The 21,201-nt window shown below is 40.3% G+C and overlaps 2 protein-coding genes across 7 annotated transcripts in view; one reads left to right on the top strand and one right to left on the bottom strand.

Moving 5' to 3' along the window:
• Positions 1 to 580: 580 nt before the first annotated feature.
• Positions 581 to 21,201, bottom strand: part of PJVK (pejvakin) — a 37,437-nt gene continuing 16,816 nt past the window's right edge. The window contains exons 1-6 of one of the 5 annotated variants that reach the window (XM_037740041.1): positions 10,585 to 10,710; positions 6,741 to 6,936; positions 6,064 to 6,205; positions 3,605 to 3,722; positions 1,510 to 1,608; positions 581 to 979 (exon numbers count right to left, since the gene is read on the bottom strand). In XM_037740041.1, coding sequence (XP_037595969.1) covers positions 687 to 979; positions 1,510 to 1,608; positions 3,605 to 3,722; positions 6,064 to 6,135 — 582 coding nt within the window. In that variant the 5' untranslated portion in view covers positions 6,136 to 6,205; positions 6,741 to 6,936; positions 10,585 to 10,710 and the 3' untranslated portion in view covers positions 581 to 686. Of the gene's footprint in view, positions 980 to 1,509; positions 1,609 to 3,604; positions 3,723 to 6,063; positions 6,206 to 6,740; positions 6,937 to 7,643; positions 8,814 to 9,390; positions 9,917 to 10,584; positions 10,711 to 21,201 lie in introns of those variants that run through there. The other 4 variants (XM_037740040.1, XM_017532680.2, XM_017532682.2 and 1 more) reach the window with 4 other exon arrangements.
• PRKRA (protein activator of interferon induced protein kinase EIF2AK2) overlaps positions 10,002 to 21,201 on the top strand; it is a 16,920-nt gene continuing 5,720 nt past the window's right edge. The window contains exons 1-7 of one of the 2 annotated variants that reach the window (XM_017532685.2): positions 10,042 to 10,266; positions 10,822 to 10,991; positions 14,409 to 14,490; positions 16,221 to 16,330; positions 17,253 to 17,331; positions 18,399 to 18,516; positions 20,334 to 20,428. In XM_017532685.2, coding sequence (XP_017388174.1) covers positions 17,275 to 17,331; positions 18,399 to 18,516; positions 20,334 to 20,428 — 270 coding nt within the window. In that variant the 5' untranslated portion in view covers positions 10,042 to 10,266; positions 10,822 to 10,991; positions 14,409 to 14,490; positions 16,221 to 16,330; positions 17,253 to 17,274. Of the gene's footprint in view, positions 10,267 to 10,821; positions 10,992 to 14,408; positions 14,491 to 16,220; positions 16,331 to 17,252; positions 17,332 to 18,398; positions 18,517 to 20,333; positions 20,429 to 21,201 lie in introns of both variants that reach the window. The other variant, XM_017532684.2, reaches the window with a different exon arrangement.

The raw sequence follows: 21,201 nt of genomic DNA, 5'->3' as shown, positions 1-21,201 counted from the left end.
GTTCTGGTGCAGGGTGACCTCGGCTCTGCTACCATAAACATTGTGCTCAAGGACGTAAAACTCCTTCATAGCACTGTGACATAGCCAGACTTGTAGGCTCTTTGTAAGGCCCACATTCCACCAGCTGCACATAAATAATAAGTTAAAGATAACCACATGTTCTCTGTGGCGAAACTCCCAAACTGCCACTGTCATCAATCCTTAGGATGATACACCAGTTCCAGCTCACGGATTCACTTCAGGCTCACTGATTCATCCCACCATCATTCCACCCCTACCCTATATATCAAAGTGATTGTAATCATTAAATAGTGTGGATGAGCAGAGCTTGGGGCCTTCACTGTCATCTCCAGAGTAATACACAAGTGATGGTCCCCTGGTCCCACTTTTTCTCTTTATCTGTCTTTCTCATTCCTTTGTTGCCACTGGACTTGGGTTACCCACAGGTGATGTAGGGCTGGCTCCCTACATTCTGGTGCCCAATGTGGGGCTCATGGATCCCTACATTCAGGTGCACCAACGTGAGAGGCTCGTGGATTCCCTACAGAATATGATACCCAGACAGGTTAATTTCTTTTTTCTTTTCTTGTTTTAATTTAACTCATCCAAGCAAACCTAGATAATTTAGGGAAGGTTTGTGGCACAACTGCATCTAAAACACCAAGATGGTATATTCACTTTTCATTTTATTTCATCCTCTTGTGCCAAATATCAAAACAAGGAACTGCATGAAGTCTCACATACTTCTGACCATCCACAGAACACTGGAAGCACCCATAAACTGTCTCCCTTTTGAAGTTCCCCATTCCACAGAGTATGCAAGGCCCTTTGGGAATGTTGTGATTAAGTAAGTTAACTCGGATATGGGTCCCTTCTTTGAGTGAAATATCAGTCATGCTGAGAGGTTTATCATAGTAGTCAGAAAAAAGATCATCCAAGTAAAGCTGTGAACGAGAAATGACATCCATCACTCTTCTATCTAAAAGGACAAAAGCAGAACAGAAATGTGTTAGAAGTCAAAATGAAAAATACATAACGCAAATAGCATTAATAAATATGTGAATCCATTAGTCATGAAATAATTTGGCTGGTTTTTTTTTTTTCCTTTTTTGAGACAGGGTCTGGCTCTGTCACCCAAGCAGGAGTGCGGTGGCTCAAACTCCACTTACTACAACCTCTACCTCTGAAGCTCAAGTGATCCTCCCACCTCAGCCTCCCAAGTAGCTGGGACTACAGGTGCACATCACCACAATCAATTATTTTTTTTTTTAATGATTTGTACAGATGTGGTTTTGCCACATTGCCCAGGCTGGTTTCAAACTTCTGAGCTCTAGCAATCTGCCTGCCTTGGCCTCCCAAAGTGCTGGGATTATAGGCATGAGCCACCATACCAGCCAGACTTTTAAATTTAAAATTTTCCTTAACAGATGGGATTACTGAATGGATAACATCACGTGTTAGGCCAGGAAACAAACAAAAAAAAGACACAGTACTCCTCAATGGACATACTTCTTTCAAACAGTATATTTCTCAATCTGTAGAGCAGTGCAAATGTTGCTGTTTCTTCCTTTTCAAATCCTCCTTTTGACACTGAAGTGACACAAATGTCTACAAAAAAAATTTTAGAAGATGTTATAACTTGAACAATTCATATTTCATTGTTTGATGGGTGATGAATTCTGGTACTAAACATTCATTGTGTTTTAAGTTCACTTTTACATACTTTTGGAAACGGTAACATTCACACAGTACACAATTCATACCAAAAGGAGATACAGCAACAAATAAGTCTCTAGCCCACCCTGAATCCTGCCACACACAGTCTTCTACCTCATGGGCTCAGGGGCACCCATTGTTTAAGTTTTTTGTGTATGCTTCTAGAAATACTCCATATATTTTACAAGCATAAAGGAAGATGTATGTATACATGTAGGTATATAAAATTATTTATACCCAAATAGTTACATATGATACTCAGCTCTTTAAAAATCTCTCTTAAAAGTATTATATACTCTAATTGCTTCATAGTATTCTGTTGTAAGCATGCATCATTATTTAGTCTCCTTATAATTGCTTCCAATCTCTTGTTATTGAGTACTGAATATACTGGAACTCATATAATTTCATATATGTGTAAATATATCTGTAGGATAAATTCCAAGAAGTGGAAGTCCAAATTATACGTATATTTTAAATTCTTTCAGATGTATCAGTCCATTTACATTCTTCCCAACCATCAATAAAACTGTGAAAATCTAAAGTTATCCAATTATAATTTACTTAATAAGACCTAGTATTTGAAAGCATAACAGGGTGACTACAGTCAAAATAATATAATTGTACGGTTTTTTCTCCATCTTAGAATTTGTACATTTTAAAATAACTAAAAGAGTATAATTGGGTTGTTTGTAACACAAAGGATAAATGCTTGAGGGAACAGATAACCCATTTTCCATGATGTGATTATTATGCACTGTATGCCTGTATCAAAATATCTCATGTACCCCATAAATATATATATATTTTATAGCCACAAAAATTAAAAATATTTCTTTTAAAAAACAATTTACTTGCCGGGGCATGGTGGCTCATGCCTATAATCCCAGCACTTTGGGAGACCGAAGCAGGCAGATCACCTGAGGTCGGAGTTCAAGACCCACCTACTCAACATGGCAAAACCCTATCTCTACTAAAAATACAAAATTAGCTGGGCATAGTTGGTACATGCCTGTAATCTCAGCTACTTGGGAGGCTGAGGCAGGAGAATCACTTGAACCCAGGAGGCAGAGGTTGCGGTGAGCCCAGATCACACACCATTGCACTCCAGCCTGGGCAACAGGAGTGAAACCCCATCTCAAAAAAAAGAAAAAAAAATTTACTTAACATGAAGTTTTGTTTTTTTTCTGAACTCCCTATTCCCTCCTTCTATAAAATTGCAGGAATGAACAAAAACAGTTCTAAAAACATTTGTCAATTACCATGGCTAGGGGCTCCCTTTCCTGATCCTTTGGGCTACACCTGGACTTGTTCCAGCTGGCCAACAAACCTTAAAGATCTGTGAAATGTAGAGACCTAAAATGAGCTGCACCTAGATATTATACAAGGTAACAATTTTGGAGGAAGTAATTTTACTTTTAAAGTTCTTTTTTAGGAAGAGTACAAGGGGAAGCTGGGTTTATGATAAGTAAAACTGACGTAAGAAAAGCTGTCTTTAGATGCCCTGGTTTGAGCATCCTAACACTTCAGGCATCCTACTATCTACCTATTCCTCTGTTTACCACCATCAAAAACTACCTATGAGAAGGTCATTTATTATCTCCCCATGTAAGCTAAGGAATGCTTTGTCAGTAGATGGTATTTTAGCTTTTATAATTTTAAATGGAGTGGTGGAGAGTTTACAACCTTCACCAAGAAGTAGAAAAGAGGAATGGGGAAGCAGGGAAGGGAGGGCCTTTCCCAGCTATTTCACCCAAGCATAAGATTGACAGTGCTGAAAGCATCTTCTATAATTGGTGAGAGAGAGAGAGAGAGAGAGAGAGGGAGACCCTATTAAATGCACCTTAAAAATATAATCATTTGTATTTCATGCAGACCCTTAACTCACCAAAGGCACCATCCAGGTATATGAAGAGTTCAAAAACACTGAAAGCTATGGTTGTATGTGCTGGGAAAACAATAGCTTTGTCCCTTCCCTTGGGATTCTGTTCATCCATAAAGTGAAACTATATTGAATAAATAAAAAACATTATTAAGGATTATATCATGTAAGGATAGCTTTTTGGAGAAACAAACATGTCCTATAATTCAAAAACAAAGCAAGAAATTCCCTAATAAAGAATTATTCTTCTTGAATTAAACCATTTTTTATAGCAGAGATCCAATAGGTCCAACAGAAACTCCTAGTCTATCTTAGAAAACACCTCTGCACTTTTTCACTTACTTTAGTATTCCAGCCCATGATTAGTGCTACCACAACCATAATGCTCTGGAGTAGAAGCTTTTTTTTGATAGCAAATCTTAGAAAGCAGTGCTAGAGTTAAAGTTTTTAGCCTAGTCTGTCTACCATTCCAAAGCCTCCCCAGAGCTTTTAGTTGCTTTCCAAAGCAATCGCCAACAATCAAGTAAATGTTTCAGTTTCTGCCTCAAAAATGATCCAATGTTAATCAGAATTTGACAGGTAGCTGAATATAGGTACTGAACATAACTTTTATTTGCAAAGACTTGAAAAGATTATCCTTGAATCCTTTTTTTTTTTTTTTTTTTTGAGACAGAGTTTCACTCTTGTTACCCAGGCTGGAGTGCAATGGCGTGATCTCGGCTCACCACAACCTCCGCCTCCTGGGTTCAGGTAATTCTCCTGCCTCAGCCTCCCGAGTAGCCGGGACTACAGGGACGTGCCACCATGCCCAGCTAATTTTTTGTATTTTTAGTAGAGACGGGGTTTCACCATGTTGACCAGGATGGTCTCGATCTCTTGACCTCGTGATCCACCCACCTGGCAACAATTATTTTAATCCAATCAGGTCATTATTAGGTGTCACTGAATGACAAAGATAAACACTATCATAATTTAGCTGAAAATTTAAAAAATTTCTTTTTTCAGAGACAGGGTCTCTCTCTGTTACCCAAGCTGGAGTGCAGTGGCACAATCATAGCTCACCATAACCTTGACCTACTGGCCACCCCTGCATCCTAAGGCGTCCTCTCTAAGTCCCGAGCTCAAACCTGCAAACTGCTGGTTGGACATCGAGCCCATGGTCATCAGCTCAGCCCGTGGCTCCAGGCCCCTGGTCAGGCAGCTGCTGGCCGCCGAGAAGTCCGAAGGCAAAAGGGTGGTTCAGAGAAGTGGCTGCCACATCTTCCCTGACACAATAGCAGTGGGAAGGCCCATGGCTTTTCAAAGGCTCCCAAATTCGAAAAGACAAGGACCCAACACCCTGCAGGCAGCCCCCTGCCTCAGCCTCCCAAGTAGCTGGGAATAAAGGCACATGTCACCATACCCTGCTAATTTTTTTTTAAATTTTTTTGTAGAGACAGGGTCTCTATTTTGCTCAGGTTGGTCTTGAACTCCTGGCCTCAGGTCACCTTCCTATCTCAGTCTTCCTAAGCACTGGGATTACAGACATGATCCACCTATAATCTGTCACCCAGGCTGGAGTGCAGTGGCATGATCATAGCCTCTAATATTTTGTAAAGGATTTAACTAACCTTGAATAAAGCATGTTTGGCCATTGATAATATTAACTTTAAAAAACTATTTGAATATAAAAATAGAAATTCAGCTTTTAAAAATTCAAAGTGTAAAAACTCTATCACCGAAAAATAAAATCAATTCAACTTAAGCACTCAATTTTTATTCTTAAAACAGCACCTAAATAGTAATATGAGGGACTCCAATATGCACATAATTTCACAAGGATTACTGTTTTTGCATTATGTTACTTTTTTTTTTTTGAGACAGAGTCTTGCTCTGTCACCCAGGTTGGAGTGCAGTGGCACAATCTCGGCTCTCTGCAACCTCTACCTCCCAAGTTTAAGCGATTCTTGTGCCTCAGCTTCTTGAGTGGCTGGGATTACAGGGGTGCACCACCACACCTGGCTAATTTTTGTATTTTTAGTAAAGACAAGGTTTCACCATGTTGCCCAAGTTGGGCTAGAACTCCTGATTGCAAGTGATCTGCCCGCCTCAGCAACCCAAAATGCTAGGTTTACAGGCGTGAGCCACTGTGCCCGGCCAAAAACTATATAACTTAAAAATAAACTCAAACACTCAATTTTTTTATTCTTAAAATAACACTTAAATAGTAATTTGACGGACTCCAGTATGCACATAATTTCACAAGCTTTAGTGTTTTTGCATTATATTACACACATTTAGAATCCAAGTTTTTTTTTTTTCCCATATTCTAGAACAGACATTACTGTGCAAAATCCTATGCAACTACAGCTCTTTCATCAAAACATTTGACAAAATACACAAATCTGACTAGGAATTCCATACTTGTAAAAAATTCCCATGGCAACATTTTACTTAGTAAGAGAAGACCAATGAGTGTGGTTTACCCGCATTGCTTCTCCTCGAATTCCAGCATGCACAGACAGCGAGCACTGTCGTGTGGTTCGGATGCTCTCCATGACCACACACAATACTGCCTTTCTGCTGCTCCTTGACTGACGTATCAAGCTGTGATCAAAGTTAATTTTTCTAAAATAAAGAAGATACATTCACAAGACTCTATAATATCTAATTACATATAATCAAGGACATTTTTTGCTATCTAGTGTTGCTCATTCATAGTTTAACTAATAGTAAATCAAGGCAAGCCTAATAGTCAGAAAATACACCCAAAAGATATGTCATAATTTGTTTCTGCTTTCTATTTTCTTAAAACATGCTTATATAGAATATAAGACTTTCAACTGTCTGTTGAAAGTCTGTTGAAGGGGACTCCATATTTGTTGCAGACAGACTCCTGTATTATTTCAGTCTAATAATTTAGCAAATGTGTGCAGAGCCAAAGTAATTTTGTGGAACAATTAAAAATTTTGTTTAAGCCAAATGATTTTTGATATTTATCCTTATTCAAAATTTGAATATAGTATTAATGTATTTCAAACATATCTAGCAAATTACAATAGTAAAATACAACCTCAATGTTTTAAACATTCTTTGAAATGAAGTTTATATGGCTAAAGTATTTAATGAAAACACTGAAATGTATTAGGATTATTATACTGACCGTGTAGTAATTTCTTTGAGTAATGTTGATACTTCCACTTCATGTTTGGTTACTATACCAAATGAAGCTTTCACTGCAATGGAATCTGATCCAGTAACATTAATCCCAACGTCATTTACAATATGGTTTCCTCGCCTTCCATAGAGTGAAACATCCGATTCATCTTCATAATTCAGTAATTGATAAGATGAAATACCTTTACAAGAAGAAACTTAGTATTTTCAAAATGTCTTTAATTTATCTTATGTAGATTATATATAGTAACATGTTAATTCACAATTGAAGACTCAATTACACAAATGTTAGAGAAAGGCAACATGACTCACCAAGATTTAAAATAGTAATTCAATTAATCTTACAACAAAAAGAAACACAGCCAGAAATCTTAAAAGGAACTCAAATTTTCTGTTCAGCCAACAGAACTTATTAAGCATCAAGATCCACTGGGTGATTAAAAGAAAAAATAAGTGTTTATAAGCAGTAACTCATTAAAATATCAATTTATTATATAACCTACCCTTCAAATACATTTCAGTTTACCAATTACAACAATTGAATTGTAAAAAATCAATACAAATTACTTTCATCTCATTTGACCATATAAGATAGGTAAGCCCAATAATACCCCATTTTATAGATGAATATGCCATATTCTACATTGACTTGGTTAAAACAATTTATAAAATAATTGATAGATTTGAAAATTATTTGACCAATAAGAGATTTGATATTATATAAGCTTTTGGCATTGTTGATCTTAATAATGTTACTACTACCATCATAATAAAAGATGCTTTAATCATTGAGAATGTGTATTACTAATGTAAGTAGGATATATAACCTATGTTTAGCTTACCAATAATACCAATGACTGAGTTGTCACTCTGAAACATTTAAACTTACCAGCTGAAATTTCTCTGTCTCCTAAGAGAATATCTTTCAGTGTAAAAGGTGTTGAAGTAAATTTATATCTAGGAAACAGAAAGCATCGCTTCTTTTTTACCACCAGACTTAGAGGTTGATATTTGTCAGCTTCACTGAGGCTTGGAACAGGAACTAATCTCCCTCCATCTCCAACTTGCTTGACAAAGCTCTTGGTAGCAGCAGCAAACATATTAATATGAAAACGTCATCAACTGCAACCCCCAGATAAATTCATTTTCAAAGAGGAAAATCAGGCACAAAATTAAGCATTGCTTGTTTTTAAATATAATTATACACCTTATAAATTCAAAGCTTGGTTTCACCAAGTAGTTTACCGCTGTATAATTCACTGCCTCTGCTCATGTGCTCAGGTAATGAATTATAGATCAACGGTGTAAAATGATATGCTAAGAGCATGTTTAATTTGGAATGGCAGGCTATAGCACTAAAATATACACAAAAAACTAATAACATAAAAATATGACCAAAGTCTATGATAAGGATCACAGTAGATAGTGATTTGCCACTGGCGGTGGACCAATTTTAAGGGAAGCATATAGCCCTGTGGGAAGCAATGCAATTTTGGCACTAGCAATAGTCCCGGATACCATCTATAGTGGACCTAGTCCAAAGGGAATCCCTTCACAAGTCCACCACTGGAATTTTGGCAACACAAAAGTGCTGTTTTGAATCCTCATGGCACACAGTTCACTGAGCATTTCATTCACCTTCCATCTTATATGTTTACAAAACTGTGTTTAATATTAAATATGGATTCACAGACTATAAACAATTATATGCAGATCTTTATTTTAAACGCAAAGCCACATTACATATAAGTAACTATATAAACTATTACCTAGTGATTTCTTACTCTGAAGTTTGGCACACAGACTCTGTTTCTTTGAAATGGAGTCCTGCTGCATCTTTTTATTTCATCATTATTATCCCAGTTATTCAACTTTTAACAAGAGCAATTTAAAGTTTTGGCCTGTTTTTAAGTGATTTTGTAACTAAAAATGAATTTTACCCAAGTGCTGAAATGTTTTTCCATAGGTGTTATGCGTACGTTAATATATTTTGAAATAGTGACTGTGTAGCCCTTCCAATAAGATACTCATTAAAAGAGTGATGGATAGTAATCTCTATTCATACATATATAGACGATAATGGAGAGGAAGAGAGAATAAGCCCTAATTAAAGCATCAAACGATATCATTTGATTAGATTCTGAACATCTTTCACTTGCTTTCAAACATCCAGAGCTCACATGCTAACAAAATAAGAAAGCACTTCTCTTTTTTTGAGACAAAGTCTCCCTCTGTCGCCCAGGCTGGAGTGCAGGGACGCGATCTCCGCTCATTGCAACATACGCCTCCCGTGTTTAAGCGATTCTCCTGCCTCAGCCTCCCAAGTAACTGGGATTACAGGTGCACACCACCACTCCCAACTAATTTTTGTATTCTTAGTAGAGACAGGGTTTCACCTTGTTGTCCAGGCTGGTCTCGAGCAAATGACCTCAAGCGATCCGCCCGCCTTGGCCTCCAAAAGTGCTGAGATTACAGGTGAGACACTGCGCCCGGCCATAAATCACTTTTAGTAACATCCTTTCGTATGAATAGCATTGTACAAAGCAATCTTCCAGAACACACGGTAAGCACAGGGGGGCATTTCTGCAAATGCCTAGCAAGCCCCTGGAGAAGAGACACAACATCTAATGGCCCACAAAAGGTGCTGCATCCCAGGCAAACGCCATAACACCACAGGACCTGAGAAAGGCCTTCGTTTACGCCTAACGTGTTTTGCTGGGATGCACTGACCAGCGTTCCATCCCGCGACGAAAACCCAGAAGACAAAGGAGCCCGCCTGTCGGGAGAGGAGGGGTCACTGGACGTCTCCGAATGTTCCTAAACACAGGGCTCGGGGACCCGGAGAGCCCACCGCAGCCCCCTGGGGCAGATATATCCCGGATCTCAAGCTTCGGGACCGGGCCCGGGGAGTCTCCCTAGCAATTCCACCTTCGTTATTTTGAAATCGTTTTCCTAAAGTGACCCAGCCCCCAATCCGTCCTCCCCACAAAGGCTTAACTTCAGGCCTCAAACACCCTAGACCCACGCTGGACAATTCCTCTCTCCGGGCAAGAAACGGCCTCCTGCTAAGGACAAAAAACTGCGGCCTGGGGGCCAGTTACTGCGGGCTGGCCAGGGCCGGCAAGGGCGGACGCAGTGAAGCCACGGGAGCCTAAATGCCCGAGCCCAGGGGGGCGGAGCCGGGAGGGGAGGGGAAGGACCCTGGAGGGGACAGGGGCGGGTCTGGGCCGGGACAGAGGCCCAGAGCTGGGCAGCGAGGGGGCGTAGCCGGAGCTACGGCACCAAGGCTCCGCCCCCGCCCCGCCCGCCCCCTCGCCGGAGGAACGCAGGCAGGAGCAGGGGGAGCTAGAGGAGGCGGTGGCGCTAGAGCTCCTCCTGGGGACCCGGGGAGCAACCACGTTGCTCCGCACCGCTCTTCCTCCCGCCGCTGAGCCGTCCTTTCTCGCCATGTCCCAGAGCAGGCACCGCGCCGAGGCCCCGCCGCTGGAGCGCGAGGACAGCGGGACCTTCAGGTCAGCGTGCGGGTAGTCCGGGCCCCAGGGCCGGGAGCGTCGGGAGGCGGGGCCGGGGCTCGCGGATCCGGCCCTCCAGCAGCATTCTGGGTAAAGCCCCTGCCCGGCCGCCCAACCTCCGCGGCTGCGGGCGCTCGGCCCCGCCCTCTCGGCGGCGCGGGTTGGGGTCTGCGGCCGGACCCCGCCCCTCTCTTGGCCCCCGGAGGTGCGCGGGGCTGGCGGAGGTGGTGCGCGGTCGCCGCGCCCGGGAAAGGCTCCTGCGATTGTTCCTGAGGCTGCGGCGCTGCTGCCAGCCCTGTTCTGTTGAGAATCTCTTACCCGCATTCAAGTTCTTTCTCTAAAGACCTCGCTCACCCGCGCTTGCCCCAGCGGGGTGACTGCCGCAGCGGGGCCGGAAGACAGGTGCGCCCCAGCCTCGCCAGCTCTGGCCCTGGCCGCCGGGGGAACTCCGCGCCTCCAGCGTCATCGTCGGTGGCGGTCAAAACTGGCCTCTGCACGCTTCTGCTTTAATCTCCAATTTGGCATGCAAAGCACACCTTTTTCTGGTTTTTGCAGTTTGGGGAAGATGATAACAGCTAAGCCAGGGAAAACACCGATTCAGGTATTACACGAATACGGCATGAAGACCAAGAACATCCCGGTTTATGAATGTGAAAGATCTGATGTGCAAATACACGTACCCACTTTCACCTTCAGAGTAACCGTTGGTGACATAACCTGCACAGGTCTGTATACACAGTTAACCTGTATGACCAAGTGGGTTGGCATTCAAGATTTGGTGTTGCTTTTCAGTTCAGAAAAGTGCTCTTTTTACCAGACAGCTGTAAGGAACAGGCTCTGAAACAGAGCTCTCATCTCAGGTCGCTAGGACTTCCCAGCCTCATCTGATTCTCTTCCTAATTAATTTTCTCTTCCTCAGATACCGAAGAAGCTCAGAAACTAAAAAGTTACCCAGCCATCCTGCACAGCTCCTCTCATACCCTAGAATCCTCCTAGGGTTCTTCTAAGAATTAGAGAAAAGCAGGAAAGGTTCGGAGCAGTCATAGCTGGGTCAGTAGGTACTGTGAAGTTCATAGCAGATGCCAGGAGGCATGACCCCAGAATTGTCATTTGCACCTTAGGCCCATTGTACCACCCTTGATTCTGTATCCAAGCAAAATGAGGAAGGGCAGAAGGAAGGTCCTCATATTGCATAATAACTTCTAGTTTTTTGAAACTGAACAGATATTTTGTATATTATCCACTTTTTACACAAGAAGATACAGGTTCAGAGTGATTATAAGTAACATGCCTATAGCAATGAAGTCACATAGCAATGAAGTTTCAAAGTTCATGCCTTCTTTTGGTCTGTGAGCTTGAGCAAAAGTTGCTCATTTGTAAATGTGGACATTATTTTTCTTATGTATCTATTTAATTGCAAACACAAAACATTGGATGCTAAATTTAATTTGGAAGAATGCCAAGAAAAAAATTTAGTTGGAAGGCTCAAGTTCTACCATCTGGTAAATCTGAAGGCAGCATTTGTTTGTGTCCCTGGAAGTTTAGTGTCCTTTATTTTAATTGATGCCACTTTAAGAAAAGTTTAAAACTTTTTGTGTGAGACAGTTACATTGTAGGTGCTGGCCGGAAGGGTCCGCATGGGAACCAGAGTCAACACTGCATTACTTCTTTAGTCTATTTCTAGATAATCGAGAAGAATTCAAGAAAAAGGAGGCTTTTTTCCCCTCAATGTGTTTTAGACCCCAAATTGACAGCCTATGGCAACTGTTCTGCTTATGCCCTCTTCTTACACTACCATGGCTTCCCGTGCAAGCTTATCTGCCTCCATGGCTTCCAATACTATCCAAAGGCTGATAATTCTGAAATATCTATCTTCATCCCAAGCCCAGTTACAGAACAGTGTATCTGTCTATGCTTGCTGAGCATCTTTGCTTGGATGACACAGAAGCCCCTCAAGCCTCTCATTGTCCCAAACTGAATTCATCTTTTCCCTCAGACCCATTCTCCCTGCATTTCCTTTCTCTGTAAAGGCTCCACAATCAACTTGTTCAGTAGAAATGTGGGTTTGTCTTCCTAACTACGTCCCATCTCTCTCCCTGTTGTCCAGTCTGTCATTAAACTCCATCTCCTAAATATCCATTGCATCTATCTGCTTCTCTCTTCTGGCCATTGCTACTGCCTAGGCCACCGTCATCTCTCACTTGGATTGTAGCTGCAGTCTTGTAGCTGTATGTTTATCTTCTAGTGTCGTGATGTCTTTTTGTCACGTGAGATCCAGTGTTCTTTTTTTTTGAGACAGGGTCTTGCTCTGTCACCCAGGCTGGAGTGTAGTGGTGTGATCATAGCTCACTGCAGCCTTAGTCTCCTGGACTAGAGCAATCCTTCTGCCTCAGCCTCCTGAGTAGCTGGGACTGCAGGTGCACATCACCATGCACAGCTAATGTTTCTGATTTTTAGTAGAGACATGGTCTCACTGCATTGCCAGGCTGGTCTTGAACTCTTGGCATCAAGCAATCTTCCCACCTCAGCCTCTTAAAGTGTTGAGATTACAGGTGTGAGCCACCTCATCCAGCCCTAACAACCAGTGTACTTTCTAGCATTCAGATGTCTTCCTCATCTCGAAATCCATTCAGTGATTTCCCTATAGCCCTCTGAATAAATACATGTTGTTGGATTGTTTGTTTGTTTGTTTCCCAGACAGAGTTTCGCTCTTACACTTAGGCTGGTAAGAAGTGGCACAATCTTGGCTCACTGCAACCTGCATCTCCCGGGTTCAGGCGATTCTCCTACCTCAGCCTCCCGAGTAGCTGGGATTACAGGCATGTACCACCTTGCCTGGCTGATTTTTGTGTTTTTAGTAGAGACGGGGTTTTGCCATGTTGGCCAGGCTGGTCTCTAACTCTTGACTTCAGGCATTCCACCCACCTCGACCCCCCCAAGGTGTTAGGATTACAGGTGTGAGCGACCTGTAATGCACATTTCTTAACATGACTTACAGCGTTGCTTCTTACACTTTAAAAAAGTTCTTACACTTTAGCCAAAGCCAACTAGTTGGGATTCTTGAGAACACTGTACTGTATGTTGCCTTTGAGCCTTTGCAGGTGCTCTTTTTCTCTACCTAGAATGCTCTTTCTAATCCCCCATCTCTCTTCACTTTATTAGCTGTTACTCATCGTTTAGGTCTCCATTTAGTTATCTCTTCCTTCATGAAACCTTTCTGAATTCTTACCAAGAGTAAGAGAGCTGCTGCTTTTATGTACTCTCCTACAGCCTGCACTTAGGCTTGTAACATATCCCATTCCATATTTCAGGTGTCTATTAACAGACAAAAATTCCACACTAGGCTGTTAGCTCTTGAGGGCAGGGACGCTGTATGCTATATCCCTAATACCTCTGTTAGCAGATAAATGTGTGGTTTCTGTATCTTCTCACATTTGAGGGCCACACTTGAAACTTATTCCATGAGGGTTTGAGAGTTTGAACTCAAAAGGAAAAAGATTTAATTTATGAATTTATCATTTGCCGTTGTGATCGCTTACTGAAATTAGACCTCAGTCATATCCCTAGTCTCAACTTAGCTACCCATGCAGAAGATACAGATAGTCCAGAAGATACATAACAAGCTGTCACCTTATTTCATAAGTACCCAACATATAATTGTGACTGCTCAGCCTAGTAGAGCAGTTTGATACGTTATAGGACAGACTGTCAGAATAAAATTATGCACACTTTGCTATCCAACAATTTGGCTGTAAATGGTTCCTTTAAAATAAACTTCTTGCTGCAGAATAATTTCCCCTCCGGGAATAAAGGAAAAGTAAAACACTAAGTTGCATGTCTTCAGAAGTGTGGCACAGTCTACTTTATTACCATGTTATATAATAAACATATATAATGTAAAAATAAGGATTTTTATGTAGGTATGCATAGAATTAAATACACAGAACTTTAAAAATTGTGTTTTTTAAAATATTTTTCACGTGGCAAATATTATATTACAGCGTATAACTGCATGTAGTATATGTTTTTATTACCAAGTATATGTATGTAAAATCTATAGTGACTTTGTGTTTTGAAAACATCTATGTAAGCTGCACATTTTTGTGGGAGATAAAGACTTCTTTTTTTATATCTTAATTCAGGTGAAGGTACAAGTAAGAAGCTGGCGAAACATAGAGCTGCAGAGGCTGCCATAAACATTTTGAAAGCCAATGCAAGTATTTGGTGAGCTAAATTTCTTTGTATTCAGCAGCTCAAAAATATCATGGCTGAGGTAAGATTAAAAATTTGAACATGCTCACAAAAGCAACAAGGTTAACAGCTAGCATCCTGCCTCTCAAATTCTATTTCCTTGTGAAAACTTATCCATTAAAGAAAACTTTATCCAGTCAAATCCAGCAATTAGCTATAAACGAAGGCACTTATGAACTAGGGTTTACTGTTATTTTTTTAATGGGGGCAACAGTAGAAAATCAGAGTGTTTCTTGCATATATTAATATTAACATTCTTTGATTATTTCCACATTGAAGAAAACAAAGTGAGATGGAGAAAGATAACTAAAAGTACTCTTTAGGAATTCTAATTTTGAAAAAGCAGGCAGAGGTTTTCTTTTATTATATAATATATGCCAAAAGAAGAGAATGTTAAGCAGGATATTAATTCTTGACATACCTTTCCAAAGTAAGATTTTTTTACTACTTTAGGTGTTTCTGGACAGAATATTGGTACTGGACATCTCACGTATCATAAAGTAGTGTCCTTTGGTTTCCACTGGGCACACCTGGGTGCGTGACGTGCTTTCAAGCTCTTCTCGTGCGTGCAGTCACATATGCCTGAAGTACAAATCTGGTATAATTGCTCATAGCTGACAGTAGAGACCAGGGAATTTGAGATGGGTTTTTTATTCCTTAGTCATAGAAAGACTTTTGCTTTTGGATTAGAGGTGTAGTTAGGTGCTCAAGTAGTATTTCTATCTTTTTATAAGTCATTCTGAACCTTTTGGGTAGTCTCGAACTAATCAGTGACATAGCAACCCTCTGGATAAGCAGCTGCCCACGATAAGCCTTGCATTTCACAAGATGATGCTTTATTATCTAGGGCCATGTATTATAATTGATCTATGCCAGCTTTTAAGACATACCAGGCCAGGCGGGGTGGCGCACGCCTATAATCTCAGCACTTTGGGAGGTGGAGGTGGGTGGATCACTTGAGGCCAGGAGTTTGAGACCATCAGCCTGGCCAACATGGCAAAACCCCATCTCTACTAAAAGTACAAAAATTAGTCAGGCATGGTGGCAGGTGCCTGTAATCCCAGCTACTTGGGTGACTGAGGCAGCAGAGTCCCCTGAACCCAGGAGGTGGGGTTTGCAGTAAACTGAGATTGTGCCACTGCAGTCCAGCCTGGGTAGCAGAGCGAGACCTTTCTCAAAGAAAAACAAGGCCAGGCACATTGGCTTACACCTGTAATCCCAGCACTTTGGGAGGCCAAGGTGGGCAGATCACTTGAGTAAGGAGTTTTGAGTCCAGCCTGGCTAACATGGTAATACCCTGTCTCTACTAAAAATGCAAAAAATTAGCTGAGCATGGTGGTGCGCACCTGTAATCCCAGCTACTTGGGAGGCTGAGACATGAGAATCGCTTGAACCCGGTAGGCAGAGATTGTGGTGAGCCGAAATTGGGCCACTGCACTCTGGCCTGGGCGATAGAGCAAAACTCTGTCTCCAAACAAGCAAGTAAAACAAAACGAAAAAAAAGACATGCCAAATGACATGGCAGGTATTGGGTTCTCCCCCACTAGTAATGGCCGTGCTGTTTCTGTACAGCCTGAAGGTGAACCCAAACCATTAAGTACATTTGTAGAAATGAGGTACGGAGTGTCTTTTCTGCATCTGGGCACTTCACTTTGTCAGCAGAAAAAGCTAACAAACTTTACTATATTTGTGCTTCTTGACAGATAAAATGGGAATTACTAAGCTGTAATCAGGCCTAAAGTGGCCTGACTTAATACAGAGACTTTCTCACTTCTCCATCACAATTATTTGGGTAGCTTCGGCATGCAGCATTGTAAGTGAATACTCATATCTCATCAGCCTATGTAAAGCTTGAAATTCTGGCAGTTGGAAAAAAATCCTTGAGGAAGTGGCAATAACTAAACCTCATTTGTCATGGAAAAATGACTTTCCAGTTGCCTAGGTGGTAATTACCTTGGAATGCCACTTATTCAATTTTAAGCACTGATCTGCCAAGGAACCAGTAATTTCAGACTCCCTAGAAGTGGTTGTTCTCTTTTTCCCTAATGATAATAACCACATGCTAAAACCAAATTTATCTAAGCCATCTATTTTATGCAGGATACCTGTAAATCTTAGAGAATTATCCCAGCACTAAGCAGCTGATAGTTCAAACAGATAGCTCTTCATAGTTCTATTAAAAAAACAATATTTATAATCTGTATTATTCACATTGTCAGGCTAAATTTTCTGGATCATTGTTCATCTTCCATTTTTTGTATAGTTGTAACAAGAGTATTCTTTAAATATATTATGACATGCCTATTATGTACAAAACACCACAAAGCTTATGTAGGTAAGTGATACATAAGCCCTACCTCAGGGAGCTTATAGTCTGAAGAGGAGAGAGGTGAGGTGAAGGATGGACAAATTATATGTATTTGTAAGAGTATATAATTTATGGTAAAATAATTTCCTGGAGGAAAGATTAAACCATATGTTACAGTGTTTCAGAGAAGGGAGAGATTATAAACCATTGGGGTAAAAGGATAGGCTTCTTGAAGGAAGTGACATTTGAGATAGATCTTGGGTGATGGATAGATCAGATTCCCATAGAAGAGGTCTGAGAAAAGGGCATTCCATGTAGAAGGAATGACAAGTAAAAGACATAGGGAGTTAATTAGAAAACGCTTGTCATTTACTTCGTAATTCGGGGGAAATTACTTTGTTTTATAACACTTTTTAAAAATGTTTAGCTTTGCAGTTCCTGACCCCTTAATGCCTGACCCGTCCAAGCAACCAAAGAACCAGCTTAATCCTATTGGTTCATTACAGGTAGGTTGTACAGTTCTTTACCTACTGATAAAATATATAATAAATTTGTAATATCACAAGGGCTAACACAAGGAATTAATATTTTAAAGACAAGATAGTGATATATTTTGTTTTCCAATTTATGATCATTAGCTTTATAGAGCTAACTTGAAATTATTTTCCTATTTATGTTTTGGATTTTCTTTTATATACAGTATTTGCCTTTGGCTTGTGGAATTCTCATTTAAGATCAACAGGCCCTCAGTGCACATGGGTAGAGTGTTTTATACTTTAAGAATAGTTCTTGCTACTCTTGTGAAAAATTCTACTTCTGTTGAGACAGAAGACTTTTTATAAAGAGCCTAAGTCAGTGAACCTAATTCAAGAAAAGGAAAGTAGGCTGCTTATTTGCTTATTCTACTAAAAAAATATATTTATATCTACACACACACACACACACACACACACACACACACATATATTCAGCTTTGAATTTCTATATGCAGATTATCCTGCTTGCAGATTATCCATGTGATCTGTTAGACCATTCCCCTCCCCATGGTTCAGCCAGTCCGTTGGTCTCCTTTTCCTGCACTACAAGCTTTTCTGTAGTTTTCCTCACCTTCTGTCCCCCACCTCATCCAGGTCTGTTGTTTGTTGTCCCTGCTCCCCATGTGTTCTTGTTCAAATGCAGTAGTTGGCCAGCTGTGGGTTTGGAAGTCTGTAGTCTGGAGGAGAGGGGCTTTAGGAACTGATGGCAGTGAAACCTGTAGATGTCTCCTCTGGTGTGCCCAAAGAGGGTGGTAGTAGCCTGTTTTTCTAGTTGAAGTCTGATATCAGCTCACTGTAGTTTAATGGAAGAACACCATTTATAGCTCACGACTGCTTCAGTTTTGGTATTGGGATATAAAGATATAAAATGAGGAAAATGTCTGAGAAATAGAGTGTCTTCCCTCTTTTTTCCATTGCAGAAAATCACTATTCTTTTCAACATATGCATAGAAATTGGATCAAAATTATGAAAATATTTATGTGATTGAGCCATTGCATAGTAAAATTACTATTAAAGCATCATCTTGATTTTACAGGAATTGGCTATTCATCATGGCTGGAGACTTCCTGAATATACTCTTTCCCAGGAGGGAGGACCTGCTCATAAGAGAGAATATACCACAATTTGCAGGCTAGAATCATTTATGGAAACTGGTACTTACTTCTTATAATTAAAGACATTTGAAATATTTTCAGATAATGAATAACCATAGAAATTTCTGTTGTAATGTTTTCAAATATTTCTGTGCAGAAAAAATTGATACACTCCTCCTTTATTGTCTCTGACTTTCTGAGGTTGAACTTAAATATAAGTATTTGGCTTAAGATACTTAGACTTCTTAATTTGATATTTTTAAAAATCATAGATTATTAATAGAAAGACTGTCGGCTCTGTACTTTAAACAGTCTTCATTGATAAATTAGTAACTTAAAAAAAAAACAAAACTCATTTTGGAGAAAAAGCCATAATAAATCTCTGGATTTTAACAGCTATTCTAGAAAATAGGAGGACTAGAGGAAGATTACACTTGAAAATGAGATGATTAATAAGAGACTAGATGGCAAATAATTGCAGTGAGATAAAAATGAAAATTATCTTTTTTAATTACAGCAACTCCTATGTTATAAAGGACATAAACTATAAGAAAAACTGTCACTTTAAAAAGTACGAGTGGCCGGGCACGGTGGCTAATGCCTGTAACCCCAGCACTTTGGGAGATTGAGTCAGGCAGATATGAGGTCAAAAGATCGAGACCATCCTGGCCAACATGGTGGAACCCCATCTGTACTAAAAATACAAAAATTAGCTGGACATGGTGACACACGCCTATAGTCGCAGCTACTCAGGAGGCTGAGGCAGGAGAATTGTTTAAACCTGGGAGGAGGTGGTTTCAGGGAGACAAGATCATGCCACTTCACTCCAGCCTGGTGACAGAGCGCTACTCCATCTCAAAAAAAAAAAAAAAATGTACTAGTGAGAATTCCTGTTAACTTCTCTGGCATGTTTTTGTCATTTTTTAAAGTGGCTTAAAATGGGATTTTTACCTTAGCCAGATAATAGTTTCAAGTAATAAGCAACTATTGGCCTTTGGGAGGTAGCGTATGCCAGTACAGAATGCAGTGGGCCAAAAGCAGGAACCTCAGCTTCCATCCTTGCAGTCCTTGATTTGCAAGGTTAAGCAAATTACTTAATCTCTCTGGACCTCAGTTTTTTAATCTATAAAACAAAAACATGGAGGTAGATAGTTATGATATCTTTCAACTCCAGCATCTCCTGTGCCTTTCTTATTCCTGTTAAAAGGAATTCCACATAATTGTCAGTTTAGAGAAGATCACAAGCAGGAAATAGACATTGAGAGAGAGAGGAGTTACAATTCAGATGTATTTTAATAAATCTGAATAATCGGTCAGAATTAAACCAAATATAGTTCAGTAATGCTAGACATAGGAAAATACAACTATTACAGAAAAACTTAAATGCCTTCAAAAGTGTAAGAATTAGTAGCTATACAGGCCAGGCGTGGTGGCTCATGCCTACAATCCCAGCACTTTGGGAGGCTGAGGCAGACAGATCACCTGAGGTCAGGAGTCACCAGCCTGGCCAACGTGGCAAAACCCTGTTTCTACTAAAAATACAAACAATTAGCTGGGCATGGTGATGGGTATCAGTAAGCTACTTGGGCGGCTGAGGGAGCAGAATTGCTTGAATCAAGGAGGTGGAGGTTGCAGTGAGCCAGGATTGCTCCACTGCGCTCCAGCATGGGCAACAGAGCGAAACTTCATCTCAAGAAAAAAATAATAGCTATACAAACAAAATAGCAAAACAAAGATATCATGTCAGTAAGAAAATGGTCTAGCATACAATAAAAACCATGAGATTCTCTGAATAAACACAATACTTAATACATTTGATCATCCTCTGTGGACACTAATTTCTTTTCTAAATCTACCATTTCTTTTTCTCTGTTCAGGAAAGGGGGCATCAAAAAAGCAAGCCAAAAGGAATGCTGCTGAGAAATTTCTTGCCAAATTTAGTAATATTTCTCCAGAGAACCACATTTCTTTGGTAAGTAATGTCGACAGCTATGATGTTAATATCATTAAGCATTTCTCACTGTAGGAAACTTTCCTTGATTTCTTATTGTATAGATACTTCATAGTTGTGATTTTTAGAAATCTCTTCATTGTTCAGTTATATATTACACCATTTTTAGCTGCTTCCTGTTTGTGAGTCAGGATCACAGAGGTAATTAGGTAAGAGAGCTTGGGAGACACAAATTCAGAATAATAGGACAGGATCTAAAGATGATAGGCCAGTAGTGCCATTTTTGCCTTCAGAGTAACAGCACATTTCCATCCCTTTGTTTGTTCATTCATTCACTCAGCAAACCTTTAGTGAGCTCATTATATATTGTTGTTAGTGCATGTATTTTTTAACCATGTAAATAGTGTTTTTAATTTATTTAAAATCAATATTTTAAAGTTTCTGTAATGTAAATTTTTATTTGGTAAATCTAACAATTAGTTCTATATCATGCCATCTCTAGAATCTTTTGGAAATTGCCTTCCCTCTGTCGTGCTCATTAATCAAATAAGATTAAGAGTAGTACCCCTGGCAGGCGCAGTGGCTCAAATCAATAATCCCAGTACTTCAGGAAGCTGAGGCGGGCAGATTGCCTGAGCTCAGGAGTTCACAACCAGCCTGGGCAACCCAGTGAAACCCTGTCTCTACTAAAAAAAATACAAAAAATTAGCCAGGCTTGGTGGCATGCACCTATAGTCCCAGCTACTCTGGAGGCTGAGGCAAGAGAATTGCTGGAACCCAGGAGGCAGAGGTTG

Source organism: Cebus imitator, unplaced genomic scaffold, assembly GCF_001604975.1.
Source record: "Cebus imitator isolate Cc_AM_T3 unplaced genomic scaffold, Cebus_imitator-1.0 Scaffold78, whole genome shotgun sequence".
NCBI classification, from domain to species: domain Eukaryota; kingdom Metazoa; phylum Chordata; class Mammalia; order Primates; family Cebidae; genus Cebus; species Cebus imitator.
Note: the sequence above shows the minus strand (reverse complement) of the source record. Positions and strands in the feature narration are given on the sequence as shown.